Raw genomic sequence first — 27,238 nt, 5'->3', positions numbered from 1 at the left:
TCAGGCTCCCCATGGATTCAATACTGGGACTCAGCTTTTTTGGGGATGGTGGGATTAGATAGAGGTTTCGTCCAGTTCTTCAGCAATGTCTGCTTAAGGACATTATGCAGAGGAACAGTGGACAACTCCTTAGGTGGTGAAGGATAGTCAAGGACCTCGAACATCTCAGCCCTGGGCTCATCCTCAGATACAACGGGGAAGGGAATAACCACAGACATTTCCCGCACAAAGGAGGAGAAAGAAAGACTCTCTGGTGGAGAAAGCTTCCTTTCAGGCGAAGGAGTGGGATCAGAAGGAAGACCACAAGACTCTTCAGAAGAGAAATATCTTGGATCCTCCTTGGTGTTGGACAAGAGTTCATGAACTGCAGTCCGAAACCGGGCCTGTCTTGACTCTGAGGAACCATGTCCTCGATGACGACGTCGAGAAGTCGACTCTCGTGCCGGTGGCGATGAAGCTCCCTCCAGCGATGTCGACGGGGACTCGACCTGGGTGGCAGCCGAGGCCGAAGCACCACAGGCACAGAGCTCACTGCCGCTTCCATCAACGGTACCGAAGGCGCAAGCACCCCTGGTACCAGAACAGATTGGCGCAGCAGCCCTTCCAGGAGACCTGGAATAATGGCTCTGAGGTGCTGGTCAACAGTGTCTGCCGGGAAAGGCTGTGGGGCCGGTGCAGGAGCCGGAGGCAGAACCTGTGCAGAGGAAGGAAGCGGTACCGGACTGTCCAAAGACCGGCACACCGACACCTCTTGGATGGAGGGGTGAGCGGACCTCCCGGCGTTGACGCTTCTCGGATGCCAATTCCCTCGATGCCCCGGAGCTCCCGGTACCGTGTGTAGAAGGAGATCGATGCTGATGCTTCTTAGCCTTCGCTCGATGCACGGCATCGGTACTCCTTGGTACCGACGAGGAGGACGTGGAATCCACACGCCTCCTCAGGGTCGGGTCCGAAAGTGGTCAGTCCCGATGGGCCTTTGCAGCAGGAGCCTTCAAGACAGGTGGAGACCCATTCGACGGCTCACTGCTCCCAGCATGTGGTGGTCTCCGGACAGGTATTACCTGCTCTCCCAATGTCAATGCCATCTCCGGTGCCGATGTCGACAGCGCCGACCTCGGTACCGCTGTCGACATCAAAGTGCCAGGCAAGGCTCCAAACACGTTCCTGCTGAGCCTGTCTCGACACCTGTGCCCGCTTTTTTTTTTTAATTTATTATTTGTAAGTTTCCATTAAACACACAAGCACAAACTTGCATAAGCAACATGAGAACAATATCAATTAAGGCATAACTATAAGAAATAAAGGCAATTAAATTCTCTTCTTAGACCACTAAATAATGGGGGAGAATCCAGAAAGTTGGGGAGAACACATTATCGTAATATTTCAAAAAAAGAAAAAGGCCTGGATGTAAACCACGGTATCTTATACATTTCTCTCAAAACATTCGCCTGGGGATCACTGGGCAATTTTCTTTAAATCTACAAAATTCTTAAGCTGTTCCGGGTCATAAAAGGTATACTTGATACCTTTATATTTTATCAGACATTTACAAGGATAAGATAATAGGAAAGTAGCACCTAGTAGCTTAGTCTCTTCCCTCAATGCAAGAAATTTCCTACGCTTATCTTGAGTTGTTGTTGTTACATCTGGGTATATCCACACACGGGCACCCAGAAATTCTTTTGAGGCATTTCTAAAATACAATTTAAAAATAGAATTAACATCTCTTTCAAAGACAAAGGATACCAACAAAGTGGAACGTGATTGAACTTCCGTCAAAGTCTGTTCCAAGAATAAAGTCAAGTCTTGTAATCCAGTAGGTTGTACAACTTGTTTCTCTAGTTTTCTCTTTTGCTCCTCTGTTTGCGGTATTGGGAGATAGTATAACTTATTAATCGGAGGAATCATATCAGAGGAGAAATTGAGAATTTCGATCAAATATTTTTTAAAGAGTTCAAGAGCACTCAATTCTTGGATCTTTGGAAAGTTTATTACTCTCAAGTTAAGTCGCCTATTGAAATTTTCTAACTGATCTAATTTGTTATGCAAAATAATTTTGTCCTTAATCAAACTCTCCGTTGTATTTTTTAGAGTGTTAATGTCTCGTTGAAAATCATTTCTTTGAGAGTTTACCTCTTGGCGTACTTTCTCTATTGATTCGTTGAGAGAGTCGACTTTAGCCACCAGGGAAGTAGTTTCTGAAGCAGTTTTAAGAATAGTTCTGTTCAAGTGCCGTAACATTGCCCAGATACTTCCCAGGGTCACCTCTGCTGGGGTCGAAAGCTCCTGATGTAATTCCTCTGCAGCCATTCCGGGAGAGGCGCCGTCCAACGAGTAAATCTCGGCGCCACCTTCGGACGTCGTTGAAAACTCCGCCTCAACCCTAGTCACTGCAGGGCATGGAGGAGGATTGAGATCGGGCAAGGAAAGGGTGGTATCATGCCCCAAGGGAGTCGTCGCTCCTCCGATCGTTCCCGTAGCAGGGCTCCTCTGTTCCTTTTCCCGCGGCGTACTTGTTGTGAAGCCCTCGAGAGTCATCTGGACTAACCGGGCAGGCTCCACTGTGGACGGCAGGCATTTGACCACCCCCTTTTGTTTGGTATGTGGCATTTTTAAAGGTAAATGGTAAAGAAGAAATGTTTAAATATATCAAACAGAAGGAAATCCAGAGAGTCTCGAGGAGCTCTAGCAAGCCACGTCCGCCATCTTGGCTCCTCCCCCTGTGCCCGCTTTTTAAGGCTAAGACACAACTTACACGCGTCTGGGCAAAGGTCGGGCCCAAGGCACTGGATACACCACAAATGGGGATTGGTACCTGAGATTGCCTGGCTGCACCGACCACACTTCTTGAAGCCGCTGAGAATCCTCAATGTCATGGACGGAAAAATAGCGGCAGCGAAGTCAAAATTTGCGATGGTGCCAGGAAAAAAGGCACTAAAAGGAGAAATGCGAACGCTCGATGGCGGCGAAAGAAAACAAAGAGGGCCCAACACTAAAAGAGAAATAAGGGAACCTTTTCTTTTCTTTAACAAGAGATAGAAAAGAAGAAACGAAGAAAAATCGCGAAAACTCGCGGCTAAATGAAGGCTCTTTCTCAGGGGCACACAGAGAGATATGGCCAAAACAACCACCCCCTACCACGGAAAGAGAAAAAACTGACGGGCTCTCACGGGAAGCTGATGGCTGCGCATGCGCAGTGCGGGCGCACACACGTGATCAAAGGCTCTAGCAAACTTTTGTTGCTAGGAAGATTCCGGTCTCAGGGCTTGAGCGTGCTGTTCACAGCCGCTGCCTTGATTTTCTCTCCTCTCATGCCATCCTCGATCCGCTTCAATCCGGTTTTCGCCCTCTACACTCGACAGAAACGGCACTCTCTAAAGTCTGTAATGACCTGTTCCTTGCCAAATCCAGAGGCCACTACTCCATCCTCATCCTCCTTGATCTATCAGCTGCTTTTGATACTGTCAATCATGATTTACTTCTTGCCACACTGTTCTCATTTGGGTTCCAGCGTTCTGTCCTCTCCTGGTTCTCCTCCTATCTCTCCCACCACACCTTCAGAGTACACTCTCATGGATCTTCCTCCACCCCCATCCCGCTGTCTGTTGGAGTTCCCCAGGGATCTGTCCGTGGACCCCTTTTTTCAATCTACACCTCTTCCCTGGGCTCACTGATCTCATCTCATGGTTTCCAGTATCATCTTTATGCTGATGACACCCAGCTATATCTCTCCACACCAGACATCACCGCGGAGACCCAGGCCAAGGTATCGGCCTGCTTATCCGACATTACTGCATGGATGTCCAACCGCCACCTGAAACTGAACATGTCCAAGACCAAGCTTATCGTCTTTCCACCAAAACCCACTTCTCCTCTTCCTCCACTCTCTATCTCAGTTGATGGCACCCTCATCCTCCCCGTTTCATCTGCCCGCAACCTCGGAGTCATCTTCGACTCCTCCCTCTCCTTCTCTGCGCATATCCAGCAGATAGCCAAGACCTGTCGCTTCTTTCTCTTTATCAGCAAAATTCGCCCTTTCCTCTCTGAGCACACCACCCGTACTCTCGTCCACGCTCTCATTATCTCCTGCCTTGACTACTGCAACCTACTCCTTACTGGCCTCCCACTTAGCCATCTATCCCCCCTTCAATCTGTTCAGAACTCTGCTGCACGTCTTATATTCTGCCTGAACCGATATACTCATATCACCCCTCTTCTCAGGTCACTTCACTGGCTTCCAATCAGATACCGCATACAGTTCAAGCTTCTCCTTCTTACCTACAAATGCACTCAGTCTGCAGCCCCTCATTACCTCTCTACCCTCATTTCCCCTTACATTCCCGCCCGTAACCTCCACTCACAGGACAAATCCCTCCTCTCAGTACCCTTCTCCACCACCGCCAACTCCAGGCTCCGCTCATTCTGCCTCGCCTCACCCTATGCTTGGAATAAACTTCCTGAGCCCTTACGCCAAGCCCCCTCCCTACCCATCTTCAAATCCTTGCTCAGCCCACCTCTTCAATGTTGCTTTCGGCACCTAACCTTTATACCTTTCAGGAAATGTAGACTGCCCCTATTTGACTGACATTTGTCCTTTAGATTGTAAGCTCCTTTGAGCAGGGACTGTCCTTCTATGTTAAATTGTACAGCGCTGCATAACCCTAGTAGCGCTTTAGAAATGTCAAGTAGTAGTAGTAGTAGGGCTGCCGTGGACGTCACCCATCAGTGAGAACAAGCAGCCTGCTTGTCCTCGGAGAATGCTAGAGACACCCATAGGATAGGAATATATGGGTATCTGTAGCATTTAGTGCATGCTAAAAACGCTAGCGCACCTTAGTAAACAGGGCCCTTAAATTTGAGAATGTGTTGCCTAAAACAGTTAAACAAATTCCTGCTGTAATACATTTTGAATTATTATTTTGACCATAGAATGTGAGAAATGTGGAAGGGTGTGAAAAGTTTTGCAAGCCACTGAAGCTAAGGATTCTCGTAAGTGAGGGCAATGATATTTGTTGTGTTTTCAAATAACACAGAGTTGTTCATCCATTATAGGTGTTCTCCAAGGACAACAGGATATCAGTCCTCAAAAAACCTCCCCAGTTCCTTTAGAGATTGACTTCCATAGCTTTAAATGGATTTAAGCATGTATCATACTCAACTTATTTCTCTCCACCAATACTTTGTAATCCCAATTACTATGTACGCCGCATTGAACCTGCTTTGAGTGGGAAAGCGCGGGGTACAAATGTAATAAATAAATAAATATCAGAGTATGTCTGATTTCAGTGGCTCTATCCTGGAGTATATGTATTTATGGTGCAACAACATCCTGGGCAACCTATTCTTTCAAATAGGGGTTCAGTGCTGGATCCACTGTCAAAATTTGTTGATAAAATTTAAAAAATTAAAGTAGCTCCGCATATATGATAAGAATGTAGTTAGCCACCATGGACTTTGTATCACTGTGTGCTCCTATATCCTAGGATGGATCTATTTTGAAATCATCAGCCATTCTGTGATACAGAAGGTCCTACTATATATTATATTATTCAGTATACATTATAGTTAAGTATTTTTACGCATACAAAAATTACTTAATATTTTTTGATGATTATCTGTGGAGCGTGATGACCTGAGTGCTTCTATTTTATAACACAAGCATAATTCAGTACTAGCCCTAATAGCACAGAAAGTTTCATGCACAAATTCATACCCGCTCCAAATGTGTATGTCTTCTGTGCATGTATTTTATAACTTACGCAATCCACCTAAACCATGCCCCAGCAATGCATATGAACCATCTTTTGTGTATGTATATTTATAATATCGAGGAGGGAATTCATCAAGGTCTGGTAAAAATTCACCTTTTACTGCACCTTGACCCTCCCCCCCCCCCCCCCCCCCCCCATGGGATTCCACAACCTGCATGATCCCCATAACACAGGTTGCTGAATCCAAGGTTGAGAATAATGCTGAACCACCTCATAAGCAGCATTATTCCCATGGCCCAAGGGCATCAGGCTGCAAAAGCTGCGACACTATGCTCCCAGGACAGCACAGCAGGGTGCCCCCAACCCCAAGTTCAAGCCCTCAAAGCTAGCCCCTGCCCACTCAAAGGGCTACCTTGATATCACCGATGCTCCTTGGGGGAAGGGGGGTCTTCAGCCAGGAGCAATGCTCAGTCTCTGTTGCCCAGTCTGGCACTGACTGCATAATAGCCTGACTACCACTAGGGTCATATTTCCACCAATGATATCAAGGTAGCCTTTTGAAGGTGCAAGGGCTACCTTGGGGGTGGGGAGAGGGTTGGTTTGAATTTATGGGGGTGAACAGGAATTGAGCCGGGAGGCACTCTGCTCTGCTGGGCCAGAGTTAATTTACCATGATTTTTGGACCCTAACACAACTTGCAGTTTATCATCACAAGTTGTGTTAGGGTATTTGCATAGTAATGAGATGCAAAACATGCATTTTCATGTTTTGCGTCTCATTACCATTTAACCCACAGTGACTTAAATATTGCCACGGTATATTTTGTCAGGCGGTGTTAAGGCCGTTTAAGTTGCAATAAGGCCCTAATACTGCTACTACTATTTAGCATTTCTATAGCGCTACAAAGCATACGCAGCGCTGCACAAACATAGAAGAAAGACAGTCCCTGCTCAAAGAGCTTACAATCTAATAGACAAAAAATAAATAAAGTAAGTAAATCAAATCCAATTAATGTGAACGGGAAGGAAGAGAGGAGGGTAGGTGGAGGCGAGTGGTTACAAGTGGTTACGAGTCAAAAGCAATGTTAAAGAGGTGGGCTTTCAGTCTAGATTTAAAGGTGGCCAAGGATGGGGCAAGACATAGGGGCTCAGGAAGTTTATTCCAGGCGTAGGGTGCAGCGAGACAAAAGGCGCGAAGTCTGGAGTTGGCAGTAGTGGAGAAGGGAACAGATAAGAAGGGTTTATCCATGGAGCGGAGTGCACGGGAAGGGGTGTAGGGATGGACGAGTGTGGAGAGATACTGGGGAGCAGCAGAGTGAGTACATTTATAGGTTAGTAGAAGAAGTTTGAACAGGATGCGAAAACGGATAGGGAGCCAGTGAAGGGTCTTGAGGAGAGGGGTAGTATGAGTAAAGCGACCCTGGCGGAAGATGAGACGGGCAGCAGAGTTTTGAACCGACTGGAGAGGGGAGAGGTGACTATGTGGGAGGCCAGCAAGAAGCAGATTGCAGTAGTCTAAACGAGAGGTGACAAGGGTGTGGATGAGGGTTTTGGTAGAGTGCTCGGAAAGAAAGGGGCGGATTTTACAGATGTTGTAAAGAAAGAAACGACAGGTCTTGGCAATCTGCTGGATATGAGCAGAGAAGGAGAGAGAAGAGTCAAAGATGATCCCAAGGTTTCGAGCTGAGGAGACAGGGAGAATGAGAGAGCCATCAACAGAAATAGAAAACGGGGGGAGCGGGGAGGTGGGTTTGGGGGGGAAAATGAGAAGCTCGGTTTTGGTCATATTTAATTTCAGGTGGCATTGAGACATCCAGACAGCAATGTCAGACAAGCACACTGAAACTTTGGTTTGGATGCAAGGTGAGATATCAGGGGTAGAAAGGTAGATTTGGGAGTCATCAGCACAGAGATGGTAGGAAAAGCCACGGGATGAGATTAATGAACCAAGGGAAGAAGTGTAGATAGAAAAGAGGAGGGGACCAAGAACAGAACCCTGAGGTACGCCGACAGGCAGAGGGATAGAAGTAGAAGAGGATCCACCAGAGTGAACACTAAAGGTGCAGAGGGAGAGGTAGGAAGAGAACCAGGAAAGGACAGAGCCCTGGAATCCAAGTGAGGACAGGGTATCGAGAAGTATGCTGTGATCAACAGTGTCAAAAGCAGCGGAAAGATGAATTCTCCCCTGAGCAACCAAATATTCATGTATTTATTCTCCACATGAAAAACATGCTTTACATGCAAAAATGCTTTATAAAATTACCTCCAATAAGTCTGCTTTATCAAAATCAGTTGGTCCAATTTAGCATGGCTTATTTTTGCACATATAATTCCAGTGAATACTGTGAAAATCTTGCAGATTTAAGTTGCTATAAACGGAGGAAACCTCTCTCTACATTTCTTAAACTGTAAAAAGAGCCACTGCTCCCTCCTTTTTCTGTGCTATGTATATTGCCAGTTACACATATTAGATCAAGCTGACTGGCAGGGAATTGAACCCCCCACTCCCAGGTATCCTCTGTGGAATTATGGCATAGCAGTCTAAAATCAAAATACAAGTATTTTTGGACAGCTTCAAACACAAGAACGTGCAATGTTTTGAGGGGCTCTATTATGAAATGGTCACATGCACTTGTGTCTGAACCAAATGATACTACATAAAGTATGTGTGTATCCGACCTAACGAGACTACACATTTACCTAGAGTGGCAGCTTCTACAGGGACATCAAAGAGCAGCTACAGTCAAGGCAAAAGAATAGCTCCTAACAGCCACATGAAGTCAAAGAACCGTCAGCACACACATTACAGGTAGGGTGGGCAATTTTCAAGCAACATTTACCTGGCTAAACGGCTTTTGGAAACTGTCCTCATCGTGTACTGTATACACACAAGGTTAATATTTATAAGTAAATATTTATAAGTATGATGTCCAATTATGCATTTTTAATAGATTCTTCTGGGAGATACTATTGGGGTAATACTGATTATTTGAGTTAAATTAATCCAAAATCTTGATGGGGAGGGAGGACTAGGTGCCTGAAAGTTAATTGAGGGATGCCACAAAGCTAAAGGTGTGCTTACAGCATTTATCTTCCCTGTACAGGTTCTCGTTAATGAATAATAAGAATATTTGTCTATGTACCATGAACGTCCAAAATTTCAAGTTCATAATTTAGTAACTTTGAGAGCTAAGTAATTCCTATGTGGAAATACCTCCTTAAACCTAACACTAATTGCCTATACTGAGCCACTAAATTTATTAGCATATGCAATTTGACACATATTTCCTCTTAGCTAAGATCACATTTTATTAAACACCCTGCAGATTCAATATACAGGCACAATTTCTATTGAAGTGCTTAAAGATAGCTTGGTCTAATACACTTTTGCAAGCTGTTCATTCTCCCTATTTCTCTCTCTCTACATAACAAAATATGGTCCAAGCTTAATTTTTAAAAAAATCACTTTTGTCTTTTTGGCTGGTGAATAATGGTTTACTGTATCTGTATCCCCTACCATTATAAAGCTGAATCTTAAAAAAAAAAAAAACAACAACAGAGAGAGGGAAGGGCATGCCTTTTTCAACCTGCAAACATTCCAACATACACTCTGACACTAATGGTCTGCGAACACTTTATTACACAAAGTACATTCAGTTTCTGAAAATAGTGTTCTAAACAGTGTACCCATCTAAAAATAAGACATCCCAGAAACGCCACCAAAACAAAAGCAAAATCTTTAAATAGAGACTTTTTTCTCTAGATGCAACATAATAATGAAGTGATTTAAAAAAATAGAAGAAGATCTAGCAGCTTTATTTTCGTGTGGCACGTGTCTGAACTGTAACATGTTTAGAATGCTGAAAAGGAAAGGCTGAAAAGAACATAGAAATCGGCAACCAAAATTCTCCTGGAAAATAAGCAGAGGATGAACTTGTCTACAAAAGATGGGAAAAAGGGAAGAGAAAAAAAAATTCCTTTCAAGATGCTAAAATGATTAAATACTACATAGTTAATTTTCAAAGTTAACACTGCAAGAGTAGATGATTTTTTTAGGGTTTAGATAATGACAGAAATATGGCAACAATATAAGTAACCAACACCCTTCCCTGCTTAAAGAAAAGAAAACCGTGACAATGTACAGCCCCACAGAGACGCGTACAGTTACAATTAAATACACAACCTTAAACGTGCTACGGGTAAAGCAACCTCGCAATGATGGGTAAAATCATTCAACATAAACTGGAAGTCAGTTTCAGGATGACGAGGACACTGGTGGTGCTGGTGGGGGTGGTGGTGGGGCAGAATACTCTTCTTCTGAATCTGTACCATCGTCCTCGTCTTTTTCTTGATCACTCCCTTCTGTGCTTAGTCTGTCAAATCCTTTCCGACTGTATCCTTTGTGGCTTGCAAAAAAGTTCCCCAGGTTTAGGCCGCCACTGCCTTTCCCTGTAAGAATATCAGATATTTGATAAAACAAGATATTACTTAATACAATGGACATTACTATCTATGGTAATCTGCATTTACACAGAACCTGTCAGAGTGGATCTCAACAGTTTTCCAGTTATATTACATCAGCCATGTTATAGAGTCACCTCTGGGTTGGCAGGTTTGGCTACAAAAAAAACCAGATTACCACCTATATATTATTCACAATTGTGTAAACTAGAGCATTAGCAAGTTTGTTAGGTTATTCTAATCACCAGTTTGCATCTTCACCTAAGAATGGGCAGGGCAATTGTATAACTGGGCGCCAGCAGTTACATACGTCTTGCGTGGGTAAATGCTAAAACAATTGGCACCTACACAAGTAATTGCACTATGTGCTATTCTATAAGGTAGTGCAAACGTACCTTAGTGTGTAACTGCAAGGAGGGCCTACACATGGGTGGAGGATGGGAGGGGCACGAACAGAATACTATGTTACAAACATGTTGCATTTACACTTGCCATTGACGACGTAAATAGTCACACCTAAATGTAGGAGTGTCAATGCAGACTTCCACTAGTATTCAATAATGGCATTTTGGTGCACAGATGCCATTACAGAATTGGTACCCAGCACATCTAACTTGAGGTATCAAGTTATAGAACTGCCCCCACAACAATGGCAACATCAGCCCCCACAGGCTTCTATAACTTGACCTGCAGTAGCATTATCTAACAATAACAGGAGCTGGTGTGGAAAAAGGCATGGAAAAACTGGAGTCACAGGAATGTTGTGGGTGAAAAATGTTTGGGGAGCACTGAGCTATCAGCCTGGCTTCTAATTCCAGTATTTGGAACAAATATCAGCCTAATGGTTGGTGCAGCAGCCTAAGAACCAGGGGAACCGGGTTTGATTCCCACTGCAGCTCCTACGGACTTTGGCCTACCCTCCATTGCCCCAGGTACAAAGTAAGTAGCTGTATATAATATGTACACCGCTTTGATTGTAACCACAGAAAGTTGGTACATCCAATCCCATCCCTTTTCTGCCACCAGATTATTTGTTGTGATTTAAAGGCCCTTTTACTAAGCCACATAAGCGTCTACGCGCGCCAAAATGGAGTTACCATCCGGCTACCGCATGGCTCTTGCGGTAATTTCATTTTTGGCGTGTGTCCAATATGCGTGTCTGAAAAATACAATAAATAAATTAAAAAAAAAAAAAATCCCACTGAATTCAAGACAAAAACTTCCAACCTGTCATGAAAGCACAGTGAAAAAGCCAAGTCTTAATGTCAATTTTGAATTGTTTTAGTGAAGATTCAACAAGAAGGGATAAGGGGGATGACAGGTAATCAGGAAGGCCAATCCGAAGGGCCTTAATAGTGAGAAGCAATACTTTAAAGACAATTCCTCTTCCTCAGAGGCTTTTAATTTCTACATATCAGATTGCCTTCACACATTAAGGACCTGCACTGTGGAATTCTTTGGCTCAAAAATTAAGAGATACTGGCATTTATTCACAGTTCAGGAAGAAAGCAAAGGTTTGGCTATATGTATACCCACCCCCTAACCATTCTTGCTCATAGCAGTCAATGAACTTCCAGGAGCTGACTGTCATGTGTTGAACCTGACCCATATTCAATGCTGGGTCTAATTTGGGCAATAGCACTGAACATCTATGTCATCTGTGGCTGCTGGAAGTTATCCAGGTCCCAGTTGATACCGTCTGGATAACGTTAGGACAGCTTTTTTGCTCTCCTAAATTTATCGGTTAGTGACCTGAAAATCATTGCTAATCTGGTAAATCCTGGCTCTGCCCACTGAGGTGGCGATAAGGGCTCCTGCACTAACCCAGCAGTAACCGATTACCACTGGGTTACCGTAGTGCAAGCCATTTCCGGGGGTTTTCTTTTCCCTCCTGAAAATGGTGTGCGCTCGGGGCAGGACTACTGCGGGTGGCCGTGTTGTGCCGGCAGTAGTCCCAGAAGAGTGAGCGGTAAGCTTGCGTTGGGCTTACCGCTGCTCTGTAAAAGGGTTTCTTAGTTATTCAGTTATAGTCCGCCTGGACCAAGGCGGATAACAAAATCACATACATAAATCATAAAAACAATAAAATATAGACAATCAAATAATTACAGAATACAATTCAAGAAAACAGCCCCACTGTGGTCTTCAAGGCTTTGAAAAAATAATGTATCTGCTGGAATCGCTTATAAATTGTGAATCTAATTTTTTTGAGCTTCGACACAGAATGTGGGAGTACAATGAATTAGTGTATTAGAATATAATACCATGGGTTTAAACTACAGAATGGAAGACTGATGATTTGGTGAATTCACCCAAATCCATTGAGATTTTACAGCCATTAGGACCAGTCTATCAACTAAATATTTCCTAAAAGAAGATTGATGACTTAAATCAATCAGCTTCCCTCGGACTAGGTTCATTACCAAAAAAAAAAAAAGGGAAGAAGTTAAGACTGATAATTTTATTGAAGTCCTTTTGCCTCTGCTGATTTAGAATTATTAGTCAGTGGTTGATTTCTAAAGCATAAAATGTAATTATTGTTGAGAACAACCTGATTGTTTATATTTTTCTGTCTATAGAAGAACAATTAGATGGCATGCTGAAAAACTTGTGTCCAGATGCTCAAAACTTCGGCGCTGTTTCTAACAGTGCTGGAGAAATACTACCTGATCAGCAAATCTGGATATTTCCCTCATGTTCAATGCTAATGACATGCAAATTTAAGTGCGGTCATAGAGTTGAGCACAACTTTTCAGCACATGCCCAGGACCCTGGCTGTCACTGTCAAATGAGAGGAAGCCCACAGGAATTGAATGGGCTTCCTCTCATTTGCCACACCGAGAATCGGTAGCGCGGCTTTGTAAAAGAGGCCCTTTATTTGTTGTTATTTATACTTATTAAAAATAAAACTCTGCCATATGCAAACTGTATTGTTCTCGGCTCAGCTGGTTCAAGGCACTTACAGTGGTTACACAGTTCCAAGTCATTTTACATACCTCGAAATCTTCCTAAGAGTCCTCCTGAACTTGATTCAAGCTTGGGCTCTGTCTCAGCTGCAAGGAGAAGAGAACACTCCAGGTAATTTTTTTCCCAGGACTGACTCACGCTTCCATTCAATTTTTTAAAGTGAAAGCCGTATGCTTATACAACTACTACTACAAATCATTTCTAAAGCGCTACCAGTCTTACGCAGCGCTTCACAATTGAACATGAAGAAAAGACAGTCCCTGCTCAAAAGAGCTTACAATCTAAGTCAGGACAAATAAGGGATACCACCTTTATATCTCACCTTTTTGTTCCCAGTAAGGCTGCTCTTTAGGCAGAGAACTTTCTTATCTATAACTAATATCAAGAATTTATTGTATTCCTTTTCAACTTATCAATGTTAACTTGGCACAATACTGTGTACCCTGTCAGTGCTATATATCAATAAAATGTTGTAATAACAGGAATGATCCCAAGACCGTTGTGAAACTGGCAGCAATAGAAATTTAAGCCCCAGGGAGTTGTACCACTTTAGTGTAAAAGGTTCTTCACAATGCTCCATCAATGATGCAAACGTCAATGTAAGAAGCTGTTCAGTAAGCTCCAGCACACAGCATTCTAATGCATTAATTTCAAAATACTTTTAATCCTGATGCAGTAAACTAATGGCCTGCAATTTACCACAGCATTAAAAAAAAATACACTGAGAAATCCCTATTTGGCCTCTCTGTCACCATGAGGTAGAAGTCTTATTATGAATCTGTTGTGATGAGCTGTCAGCTCCTTTAAAAGGGGGAGGGGGGATTGGGACAAGAGCTGGTTTAAGTTGCTTTCCATCCATTGTTCTGGGAGGTCATAAGAATCCAGACCTCCTGGGGCACACATGGGGGGGGGGAGGTTTGCAGTAGGGGAGGGGGAGATTCTCAAAGTTGGGGTGGGTTAGTATTCAATAAGATTTTATTGTTAAAATATACCTTTTGAGCTATTGGCCAGTCCCGTCTGGCTTATATTACTATTATTGTTTAATGTTTAAAACCACTCGGGGGGGTGGGGGGGGGGGGGAGGTTGGGTGGAAAGGGGAGAAAAATGTTAAATCTTTGATGATGGATTTTATTATCTTGTTCTTATGAAGCATGTTTTGATACTCAGTTTATGCTACATTGAACGTGTTGATAATGTTTAATATGTTGGATTATCAATAAAAATTGTTGAAACTAAAAAAATATACACTGAGGGAAAAATCAGAGCACATCATGTGGAAATGTTTTCTTCTTTCTTCTGGCCTGTTAGTGAGTGGGAAAGAAAAAAAATATTTCCCCTGATGCTATCTGGCCCAGGTAGGTCCTCAACCATACTGCCTCCAATGCTGCAATAACCTCCATGGACAACGACTATATGTCTGTAACAGGGAGGCATCCAGCAGAATCCTCATTTTCCACTGCCAAGTAAAGGTTTGCTCCATGGTGCGACCTCACCTTAAGTATTGTGTTCAGCTCTGGTCGCTGTATCTCAAAAAATATATAGTGGAATTAGAAACGGTTCAAAGAAGAGCAACCAAAATGATAAAAGGGATGAAACTCCTCTCATATGAGGAAAGGCTAAAGAGGTTAGGGCTTTTCATCTTGGAAAAGAGATGGCTGAGGGAAGATATGATTGAGGTCTATAAACTCCTGAGAGGTGCAAAACGAGTAAAAGTGAATTGATTTTTTACTCTTTCAAAAAGTAAAAAGACTAGAGAACACTCAATGAACTTACATGGAAACTCTTTTAAAACAAACAGGAGGAAATATTTTTTCACTCAATGAATAGTTAAGCACTGGAACTCTTTGCCAGAGGAAGCAGTAACAGCGTATCTGGGTAAGGTTTGGACAAGTTCCTGGAGGAAAAGTCCATAAGTACATAAGTAGTGCCATACTGGGAAAGACCAAAGGTCCATCTAGCCTAGCATCCTGTCACCGACAGTGGCCAATCCAGGTCAAGGGCACCTGGCACGCTCCCCAAACGTAAAAACATTCCAGACAAGTTATACCTAAAAATGCGGAATTTTTCCAAGTCCATTTAATAGCGGTCTATGGACTTGGAAAAATTCCGCATTTTTAGGTATAACTTGTCTGGAATGTTTTTACGTTTGGGGAGCGTGCCAGGTGCCCTTGACCTGGATTGGCCACTGTCGGTGATAGTCTGATATTGAGATAGACATGGAGGAAGCCATTGCTTGCCCTGGGATCGGTAGCATGGAATGTTGCTACTATTTGGGTTTCTGCCAGGTACTTATGACCTGAATTGGCTATTGTTGGAAACATGATACTGGGCTAGATGGACCATTGGTCTGACCCAATATGGCTATTCTTATGTTCTTATGAATGCCTTATTTGGTACTGACCCCCAGCGGTGTGTTCCAACTTATTGCTAGGGGTCCAGTGCTTTTAATTTTCAAGATGGCAGCAAAAAGAGAGAATGCTGCTGAACATTTTTCCAATACCAGAGAAGTATTACTGGTTCATGGAAATTCAAGGCTCTCTGGTTCAGGGCCTCCCTGTGCCAGGTACCTTGATTTGAGGTGATAAGGCCAGGAAGTGGGATAGGGTGAGCTACTGCAATTTCTAAGTACTGCACTTCACCTAAGATGACAGTTGCTCCCATATAGAGAATCTTTACTTCAACCCAGAGCTCGAGTAAAGATTCTGCATCAATGGTTTACATGTGACTCGCATGCTGGGCACATAACCCTTTATTGCAATAGTTTTATTGTGGGTTTTCCCAAGCTAAAATCTCTATTTCATCAGCAGTAAGGTTAGCATGGGAAGACTGAAAAATAAACTGCCATTCTAAAGGATAAGTATTTTTAAGTATTAACTAGATATTTATTCCTTTGACAGCAAACCTCTACCCTGATTCGAAACCTGGCCATGTTGGCAGAGGTTTGGCTTGCTTGCAAAAATTGCTGCTGAAAAGCTAAGTGATTTGCTACTTATAAGTAATGAAATGTTATGATTTTTATAAGTCGTAAGATGAAGAATTAAAAATAAGAAGATAAAGATAAAGATTAGAAAGCAATAATAAAAGAAAAAATATGAAGTGGGCAGATCTATGAAGAGTTACATGGCGCCCTAAAATATGGGACGCTGTGCCCGGAAGGGATTGCTAATGAAGATTCTGATGATCCCCATATATATATATTCATATAAAAAGTTTCTTTAATGCGGGTCTTTTGAAAAAATGTGTATATATAAAAAAAAATCGAAAAAGAGTGGATGTTTGGGAGCTTATTGTGATATATATAGAATGTTCCCCACATCTATAAAATTAGGTCTTTCAAAATAGATTCTAAAGGATAAGGCACCTTATTACACTGACCTCTCAGTTTTTAATATTTATTTTATTTTATTTTTTGTTACATTTGTACCCCGCGCTTTCCCACTCATGGCAGGCTCACTTTCATGAAGGGATCACTTTCTAGAATAAGCAAGATTAATTTTCCCAGGACTATACTACCTTGGTTTTGGTTACTGCTAGACTATGGAGGCCATTTTAGAAGCAACAACATGCAGAAATAGTGGCACTTATAGATATTGATGGCATATTGATGCAAATGGCAATTTCAGAGAGCTTCTACTTCCACATGTAGATGATCTGGTGAGCAGAGATTCTAAGGGAACACAATTTGGGTTGGCCAAAAAAATGTGTGTATAGTTCACATTTTACAATGGGTCTACACAAGTTTATTATAAAGTTTCTGCATCAGCTATTGTACCTGCTCCAAGGCCAACTCACATGCCAAGTACCAGACTGCTTGGTCTTAGGATGTGCTTGCATCAGGAGGCAATTGTGTTCACCTCTGTAGTGTCTACCCCATCTCAGGAAAGTACTAAACAATTTTTTTTTTTGAGGTGGCTCCTTACTTTGGTTCCTTTTGTACACGTAGGTTTGTAAAATTTGGCCCATCAGCAGTAAGGTTAGCATGGGAAAACTGAAAATAAACTGTCATTCTAAAAGATAAGGTACCTTGGAAACTGACACATATGATATACACAGAGGCACTTATACACACAAGGGGAACTGTATAAGGAGCCGCCTAGATTTAAGCCATACTGTGCTTTTTGTAAACTTTTAAAAATGTGGTTGTTTCAACAGTACTTTAATTGATATGTGAGATTTGATTATTGTGGATATTGTATACTGAAAACCACTTCAACACTAAGGTATTTATGTGATATATAAAATCAATAAATCCAATCCAACCCAATCCCAAAGCCTGTTTTATGGCAGTCCATTAGCCAAAATGCAATTTTAAAAGTCATGGATAAAACAGAGCCAATTGTCAAGAAAAGAAGAGAACTGAATATATCAGATCAGTGTTTCCCAAGTCAGGTCCTGGAGTACTCCTTGCTAGTCAGGTTTTCAGGATATCCACAATAAATATGCATGAACTTGATTTGCATACATTGCCTCCATTATATGCAAATCTTTCATGCATCTTCCAGGACTGGACTTGGGGAAACACTGTATCAGATCACCAAGTGGTTAGGTTATGCCAGTGCTTCTCAACTCAGTCCTTAGGGCACACCCAGCCAGTCAGGTTTTCAGAATATCCAAAACGTATATGCATGAAATAGATCTTCAAGCACTGGCTCCTCGGTATACAAATCTATCTCACGCATATGCATTTTGGCCTGGGTGTACCCCAAGGAATGGGTTGAGAACCGTTTGCATTATGCACATAGCAGTCCAGGCAAGCCAACTGAAAAACAGTGATGAATGAGATAATTTAAGACTGTATTTTTACCAACCTCCATAGACTTTCACTTTCCTCCAGCGTAAGAATATTGCGATTGCAAGCAGGACCACGAGAGGGATGATTAATAATGTGGTAATGAGGACAAATGAAACTCCTTTGCCAGTTGCCTGCTCAGCACTTTTCTGTTTGCCCTGCGTCTTCAGAGATTCCATCAATTTGGGTCTGTTGTTCACTCTGGTTTCTACAATTTCTGTTTCTTTACAATAAAAAAAAAGAGAAATCAATATTCTGGCACCAGACACAATTGGCTAATAGAGGAGCACAAAGGATTATACTATCAAGCAAAACACCATTTGGGGGTGGGGAAGGGAAAGAACAGAACTATTATTACTTCAACAATGATTTTTAATATTGTATCACACAGAACTTCATTTTTTTTAGTTGACATATATTTTATTGATGACAAACCAAACAGTACCATTTAAACAGTTCACAACTCTGAAAATACATCATGCAGCAAAATATCAACTATTCAGAAAAAGTTACTACTATCCCTCATCAAAATCTTTTAGCCTACCCCTTTCTCCCCTTCATTTTTCTTTTAAATAGGTTTAATCCTCTTGGTTTGAGCATGATCCAGCAATTTCGTGCCCACAGTGAATTTGGTTGATAGCGCAGCAACCCCTCTCCCCCATATCCTACAGGTTCTTAATCTCTATAAACAAGAGACCAAGAAGGAACTATCCTTTCAGCAGGACTCAGACTTTATAGTTAATGTTGGCCAAAACAGTCAAATACCTGTATCCGTTCATTCTGTGGGATTTTTTTTTCATGCTGGCAAAAAGGCATTAAAGGAATATTTATCTTTTGTGACATCTTGAATTTTGCAGAATAGATGTTAGAAGTCTGCCAGATAATGGCTGCTTAGTTAGAGAACAGGCAATGAGACATTACAGCCAAAATGTACTAACTTCTTTTATTACAGGTGGTAGTCCTTTTATCCTGCATAACAAATCAACCATATTTTTTGCCTTTGCCTCTTAAAATAGCTACTCTCATCTAATGAGATGATAAAGGTTTAAACTACTCTTTAAAGCTGCTAAGAGCAGCTATGAACTACACTGTAACAAAATTTTAAGGTGGAAGTTCCTTACCTTGTCCTCTTAGAAAAAAAAAAGGGGGGGGGGGGAAGAAAGAGTCCAAAGAAGTCTTATTTCAAGAAAACAAAACCTTTTAACCTTTCAAGCACAGCTACAACACTCTGCTGCTCACAACCTGGACAGCACATCCTGTTAAAATGGTTTCCACCAAGAAGCGGAAAAAGTATTTTGGAAACATGGGTTGGGTACGTATCTTCTAGAACCAATGGAAGTTCATCTAAAACCAGAACAATTGAGGCTCACCCAGTGGTCCAGTAGCAGGGTCACATGCTGTCATGGAGACCAGTGTTTGGTTCCCTAGTCTGGCCAATATAGAATTGGTGCTTAGTGCCCACATTTTTGGTGCCTGAGTTTTAGCACCCTTTACTGAATTGAGGCCAAAGTGTTTATTCTTTAAAATGTTACTCTCTCTGTTTCTTTTATTTTTTATGATTTTACAAAGTTTACATCCATTCCATTGTAATGTAATAGATATTAGAAATATACAGTTTAACAAATTATTTTCTCTAAACAAAATTAGACTAATATTCTTCAAACATTGACCACAATTTTGGGGCAAGATACAAGGAAAACAGGTCATAAAAGGAAATAATTATCATTCAATAATGATGCTGAGAGGAAAAACACATATATATACCCGCTAGCTGATGTTAACAGCATATTACTATGTGAGATTTCAGGTTAGAGTACCGTCCTTACCCTCTTCTTTAGAATTTATATATTTTTGCATTTTCTTCGGGTCAAGAAATACATAATTTACTTCATCAAAAGATACAAAACATTTGCAAGGATATTTTAACACATATGTTCCACCTAGGTCGAGTATTCTTGGTTTTAACACCATGAATTCTCGCCCTCTTTTTTGTGTTTCTTTATTCAAATCGGGAAATATTTGAATCTTGGCTCCAAAGAATTGTGCATTCATATGTCTAAAATATAATCGAAAGATATTGTTCCTGTCAGGCTCAAGTGCAAATGTCACTAGGAGAGAGTATATCAAGTTATTACCTCTAATGAACTTTCCAAAAACTCAGTAAGATTAAGTTCACATTGAGATTTCAAGGGCTGGGTTCTAATTCCAGATATATATTGAGCTCTAACAATGAGTGGAAAACCCTCCATCGGAACTCCTAAGATTTCTCCAAAATATTTTTTAAGCATATCAATTGCAGGTATCAAAGGTGATTTAGGAAAATTGAGAAATCTTAAATTATTCCTCCTCCCTTGATTATCAAGATATTCCAGCTTCCTAGCTAGGATATCTCTGTCTTTAATCATTGTTCCTGTTAAGTTCTGTAATTTTTTAATCTCTCCTCCTAGTAGTTCAATTTTCCCTTCATTTTCTTGTACTCTCCCAGACAGAGAATCTTGACTTTGTTTTAGACCGGTTAATTCTTCTTTTATTGAGTTTGTTACCTTGATAAGGATGGTATTCATTCCCTGAATAGCATTCCACAATGTCTCCAACGTTATCACAGCAGGCTTTAATTGACCTCCAGTCTCCTCGGAAGCCACCTCCAGGTCAGAAAGGAGTGCAGGGCTATCTACCCTTGTACTTCTAGCTGTTAAGTTCTCTGGGGTCGAAGTACCAGCAGGGCCTCCTCCAGCTGCACCTCTGCTGGTATCGGATTGCTTCCGGGTCATGGCAGAGCTGTGTTTGAGGGCGGGCTTAATGAGGCCACCTCTATGCTGCGATCTGATTGACCAGCATCAGATCCCATCAACGTGGGCGTCTGTGCTTGGAGTGCGTGAACGCCGAACCTTTCCAGCATCTGTTGCCGAAGAGCCGGGCTTCCAGGATCGGAGGAGGACTGTGCCCCTGTTTTCCCCTTCCTTTTTCCCATGGAACCTCCAGGGAAAACTGCTGCTTCTTCAGGTATGTCCGCTGAGGTTCAGGAGCTCCGGCTCACACAACCTCTCTAGCCATCTTGCCTTAGTTTGCTCCTCTCTCTTTCTAATGGTTCACCTTATCACTACACACTCAAGGAAAGCATCCAACCCAGGCCTTGACAAATTTTCTTAGGATCTAGGAGCCAGACATGGAGCGACTGGAATTATTTATTTATACACATTTATAAAATTGCACGTTCATAATATGCTCAATGTGATGTACATCAAGCTATTCATTATAGTAGTAGAGAAGGCATGGATAAGAGGCTACTGTTCTACCTACTGCCCACCCACCTGCAGCATATCTGGAGAGAGGCATTAGGCTGTGGTCACGGGGCAATGGAGAACGGTTAAGCAGCAGCTGCTAGGGGTGGGCAGATGGTGCACCCACTCACCTACCACTAGAAGCTACAGCTTTGGCCTCTCACCACTACCCAACTGCCGCCTGTAGTATCATATTTTGAAAGTAAAATCCATTTGATTAGAAATCAATTGTCCAATAGACCATCTTGGGTTCCAGAAGAATTTATCATCAATTCTGGTATTCCTGCTAATAGATTCTGAAATTGATTTGAGAAAATGGAATCTTCAACTATATTAAGATTAATGTTGAAATATGCCAAATTGTTCTGTAGTTTGGCTAGCTGTCCTACATATTTGCTTAAAGTACCATCTTCAACATTTTTGTCTACATTAACAGCCTGGTTAAATTATCATTTGATGAGAGGATTTTTCCTTACATTAGGAGGTGATATTGTTCTGACCCCAATACCTAAAAACCCTAAAGGTAGTCTTTCTGAGGTCAGCAAGTTCTGGCCTGCGGCATCTATCCTCTTGTTCATGAGGGGTATATCACTGAATGGATAGTTGATTATTTGGATCGACATGACCTTCTCTATGTTACTCAATCCGGTTTCAGAACAAATTACAGCACGGAGACTGTGGTGGACACTTGGGTGGCTCTTGGTAAGAGTATACTGAGTAAAGGACAGAATGCCATCATTTTACAATGCAATCTCTCTGGTGCATTTGATTTAGTCAACTGGCAAATCTTAATTAATATGTGTCATCAATGTGAAATCGAACATAAAGCCTTATTTTGGTTCCATGGTTTTCTAACGAATCGATGTTACATGGTTAAGAAAGATGGAGTCTTGTCCAATAAATGGAAAACATTAAGTGGTGTCCCTCAGGAATCACCACTTCCCCAAGTGTTATTTAATTTGCTGATGAGATCAATCTAGATTACTAGATAAATCTAAACTTCTGCACTTCATTTATGCGGTTGATATTACCATCTTCCTGCCATGTTCTTCATCTTGGGCTGAAACTCTGCCTTGTATACAGGTATGTATGTCAATTATCGACGTTCAGATCTCTTCCCTTCGCTTGAAATTAAATAGGGAGAAAACTACATTTCTCTGGATAGGCTCAAGCGAGGATATGTGCCCTATTTTTCAGTTGACGGTACTATTTTCTTTAGATCTACAGTCGAAAATACTGGGAGATGAATTGGGTAATCTCTTAATATTGCAATAACATGTATCAATTACCCTGAATCTATATTATTCTTAGAAAGCTTACAGCTGTTAAAAAATACCTGTCGGGACCTTCGGTGTTTGTTCAGTCGCTGTAATTAGCCAGATTTGACTATTGCAATTTGGTCCTTATTGGTTACTCTGCAAAATGAATCAATCGACTGAAGGTAATGAAGAATATGGCAGTTAGGTTGATTTTCAGCTTGTCATGATATTATTTACAACTTCATTTGTTGCCAATTAAGAATGCATTTATTTCAAGGTATGAATAATGGTGGTTAATATTTTATCTGGTATAGTCCCTCCTTACTTGACAGACTTAGATACGTATTTTCAAAGCACTTAGGGTCTCTTTTACTAAGGCGTGCTAGTGTTTTTAGCGAGTGCTAAATATTAAGAGACATCCATATGGATGTCTCTAACATTTAGCGCGCCCTAAATATTAGCACACTCTAAAAACACTAGCACACCTTAGTAAAAGACCTCTTAGACTTTGTAAGTCTAAGTGCTTTGAAAATGAGTCCCTTAGTGACTTTGCTACATAGATTTAAATGTAATCAATTTCTCTTGCAATTTCCAACTGCCAACTGCCATTGTTTGAAATCAGTTAAACATTTCTCTTCATCACTTTATTACCAAATAACTTCAATATGGAATTCACTAGCTTTGGCTCTATGATGCTGTCAGCATTATTTAATATTTAGGAAGAATTTGAAAATGTTGTTTTTTTTCTCAGAGAGATTTAGATTTACTGGATTAATATGAAACCACTAGTTTTTGAGTTAATTTGGTTTGTTACGTTTTTCCCAGATATATTGTGTTTCTGGCTTCTTTGTAATCTATAATCTGCCTTGAACTGAATAGGTGTTTGTTGGTCTAGAAGACTTGTTAATAACATAACATAACTAGCATTTTAACTCCTCCTCATTAGTTTATTCAAACTTGATATACTGCTCCACCACTACATTGACCTAAGCGGTTTACAATAATAATAATAATATAAAACAGAAAAAAAAACTCCATTAAAAATAGTAAAGTGCAAACAACCAGAACATTCACTCATCCCATCCATACAACAGTAAAATAAAATACAGTAAACCTATTAACCATTCAACCAGGCTAACCCTCAGGGGCTGAAACTGCAAATGACTGCTGAAAAAAAATACACTTTTGCAATTTCTTAAACCTAACCAATGATTGGACCTCTTGGAGGTCTTGTGGTAAAGCATTCCACAACCAAGGTGCCAAGTAATAAAATGCTCCCTTACAAGCAACCTCTAAATGAGAGTACTTAACAGCTGGAACTTGACGCAAAATTCTGGATCTTGAACACAGTGTTCTACCCAGCACATACAGTATCAATAAACTATGCAGTATAAGTGGAATCCCCGTATAGTATACCTTATGCATGAAAACCAATACTTTAAAACCGCACTCTATAAAAAACTGGCAAACAATGATGATGTACATATAAGGGGATAACATGATTGTACTTCCGCACTCATCCCAACAAACGAATTGCCGTATTTTGCAACCTTTGCAATTTGCACAATTCCCCCTGTGTAAGATCAGTTAGCATAGTCTAAATGGGGCACAAACAGGCTATGTAAAAGTATTAAAAATGAATCAGGGTGCACAAAGCTACAAATTGCCTACAACTTCCTAAGTGTCATATATTTGTGACTCACTAAAATATCCACCTGCGATGAAAGGCAAGTCACTTAATCCTCTATTGCCTCAGGTACAAAATCAGACTATGAGCCCTCTATGGAAAGGTAAATACTCAGTGTACCTGACTGTAACTCTCTTTGAGCTACTACTGAAAAAGATGCGAGCAAAATCCAAAATAATAATAATAAAAAAATGATAACCTATCATCAGTCATTACACCCAATTATTTAAATTAATTCACCACCGAGCAAGGTTGCCCAGACATCTCATAGGACCCAGTATACCCTGACCGTCACAAATCCAACAAACCACCGATTTCTCCACACTTAAAATCAACCTATTTCCTGTCACCCATTTCTCAACTGCCATTAACCCATCTTGCAAACCTACCAGATCAGGATTAGAATGTTGGGTCCTCCAAACCAACAAAAGATCATCCGCATACATATACCTCAAAGCTCTGAATCAACCCAATCAATGGGGATACATAAATATTAAACAGAAAAGGGGATAGATCCTATCCTTGCAGTACACCACACCGTAAGGCCGGAGGCCTGATGTCTTCTGTCCCTAAACCACTACAAATGAACGTTCCGCTAAAAAATCAGCAAACCAATACAAACCAATTTCTCCCAGACCTTAAGCAACCTTTTCAGTAGCAAGTCATGGTCCACTGTATCAAATGCGGAGGCTAGATCTTGGGAAACCACTACAGCCAGTTCCCCCAAATGCAGTATACCTCTCAATTCACTAATCAATTCCACCAAAGTAGTTTCTGTGCTATACTCCACACGGTACGTAGTTTGACTCAGATTAGGGTTACCATATGGCTCCAGAAAAAAAGAGGACGGATTGAGCCAGCCGGGTTTTACTTCCATTACTTCCAAAGCAATGGAAGTAAAACCCGTCTGGCTCAATTACTTCCATTGAAAGCAATGGAAGGAAAACCCCGTCTGGCTCAATCCGTCCTCCTTTTTCTGGAGCCATATGGTAACCCTAACTCAGATGCAATAAATTAGCGGAAGAAATAAAATCCACTAACTGTTCTGCCACCACCCGTTCAGTTATTTTAGCCAATAACATCAAATTAGATATCGCCAATAATGCTCAGGTGTCAAAGGATCCAGTTGATCTCCCTTCAACACTGGTCGAACTACTGCATGCTTCCAGCATACAGGTACCACACCCAATGACAAACTCTGATTAACCATCACTAGTGCTAAAGGTGTAAGACCATGGGTCAGCAGTAATAACTACCTAGGAGCAACCACATCCAATGCTGACCTTGACCTTCTCACTTTTCTAATCACTTTCGTCAGTTTCTCCATAGACACCAATCAAAAATCCTGCCAGGGAGTATTAATAATCCCTGCTAACCACCCCTTATCCTCAAAATCACCTACTACCTTACCCGCAGTCACACTCATGTCACAAAATCTCTACCTTAGAACTAAAATAATCTGCCACACATTTGTACCATTTGACACACAGGTTGAATGTCAGTCAATTTAGCCACTACTGAGATCAACTGTTGTGACAGACAGTCATCATCCTTAATCACTCACTCACCTACCCCTTATATGTTCCTTATATGGTCTGTAGCCCCGCCCAGCGCATCCCAGGATGCACTGGGAGGGGCTGGGCACCGCCATTTTGCGGCGGCGTCAACCCAAGGAAGAGGAGGGAGGCAGGCTACCCCCCTCCTCCAACTAAGGTAGGGGGGCCGGGAAGGGGTTCCTTTTCATGCTGGACCACCAGGGATTCGGCAGACAACGCTGGGGGGGGGGGGGGTTTGGCCGGCGGCCACTGGACCACCAGGGACCATTTTCTGGGGTTCGGGGGGGGGGGACGGGGACCGGAGGTCCGCCGGACCTCCAGCCCCCTGTTGGCAGGTTTGCTTTGGGGGGGAATGGGGGCCTGCCAGCATGCAACTGCATGCTGGCCAGGGCTCACCATTCCTCCCCAATGATCTGCAAACCCTAACACCAGCTCGGAGCTGGTGTAGGGTTTGCCGCAGCCAGCGACCCAAATTTTGGCGCGCTGACCACTGATCATTGGTGATAAATACGTTAAGCCCTGTTTAGCATGCATTTGCATGCTACTTGCGCAAAGAGCCCTTGAGAGTGTTGTTTCATGCGCACGAGGGCTCTGATCATGGGGCAGTAGCAAACGCCGGTGCTAATATGGTGCTACAGTCTCTAGTGCCGGCGTTTGCTTTTGATCATCTGCCTGTTAGTTCTCTGCCCTCCTCCTGCATTCCCCAACCTCTGCAGCACGGATACCCAGCAGCAGACACCCAGTTCTTTCTCCCTCCCCCTACCCCTGCAGCACACAGGCTCTCCCCTCCCTCACTGCTGACTCTTGCAGCACACAGACACCCAGCTCTCTCCCCACTGACCCTGCAGCACACAGACACCCAGCTCTTTCTTCCTCCCCAACCCATGCAGCACGCAGGCTCTCCGCTCCCTCCTGACTCTTTGCAGCACACAGACACCCATGTCTCTTCTCCCCCCCCCCCCCCCGAAGCACAGAGACACCCAGCTCTTTCTCCCTCCCCAACCCCTGCAGCACACAGGGCTCTCCCCTTCCTTCCTCCTGACTCCTGCAGACATCCAGCTCTCTCACCCGACCCTGCAGCACACAGATACCCGGCTCTCTCTCCTTGCTCTCCCCCCAACTCCTGCAGCACACAGGCACTCAGCTCTCTCTGCCTCCCCCCCCCCCCACCCCAGCAGCCCATATATACCCATCTCTCCCCACAAACCCTGTAGCACACAGATGTCCAACTCTCTTCGTCTGTCCCCCCACTAACCCCTGCAGCACACAGATGTCTGGCTCTCTTCCTCCTCTACTCCACAGGCCTCAGCTCTCACTTCCACTGCTCACAGACATTCAATTCTGGTTTAATCTCTTCCTCCTCTGCAGCACAGTAACTCAGCATTCTCTCTTCCTTTCCCCAGCAGTCCCAGCCCAGTGAGATTCAGAAGCGGAGGAAAGGACAGTGACTATGCATCAATCCACATCCTCCTTCTCTGTCACATTAGCACAGAAAAATTTGAACCACGTGGTTCAAATTTTACATTCA

The 27,238-nt window shown here is 42.3% G+C and overlaps 1 protein-coding gene and 1 long non-coding RNA gene across 5 annotated transcripts in view; one reads left to right on the top strand and one right to left on the bottom strand.

Annotated features, from left to right (window-relative positions):
* The first annotated feature begins 4,055 nt into the window (after positions 1-4,055).
* LOC115463172 lies at positions 4,056-20,308 on the top strand. The gene is made up of 3 exons (XR_003941010.1): positions 4,056-4,066; positions 4,861-4,863; positions 20,190-20,308. It is a non-coding gene; the product is annotated as an uncharacterized LOC115463172 (long non-coding RNA).
* The window catches only part of PAM (peptidylglycine alpha-amidating monooxygenase), a 553,254-nt gene continuing 535,346 nt past the window's right edge, over positions 9,331-27,238 (bottom strand). For all 4 annotated transcript variants that reach the window (XM_030193423.1, XM_030193421.1, XM_030193424.1 and 1 more), the window contains 3 exons: positions 17,947-18,150; positions 13,168-13,224; positions 9,331-10,159 (listed from right to left, as the gene is read on the bottom strand). In XM_030193423.1, coding sequence (XP_030049283.1) covers positions 9,966-10,159; positions 13,168-13,224; positions 17,947-18,150 — 455 coding nt within the window. In that variant the 3' untranslated portion in view covers positions 9,331-9,965. The remainder of the gene's footprint in view (positions 10,160-13,167; positions 13,225-17,946; positions 18,151-27,238) is intronic.

The sequence above is a fragment of the Microcaecilia unicolor genome, chromosome 2, assembly GCF_901765095.1.
Source record: "Microcaecilia unicolor chromosome 2, aMicUni1.1, whole genome shotgun sequence".
NCBI classification, from domain to species: Eukaryota; Metazoa; Chordata; class Amphibia; order Gymnophiona; family Siphonopidae; genus Microcaecilia; species Microcaecilia unicolor.
The sequence above is the reverse complement of the archived record's forward strand: the minus strand, read 5'-3'. Positions and strand labels throughout refer to the sequence as shown.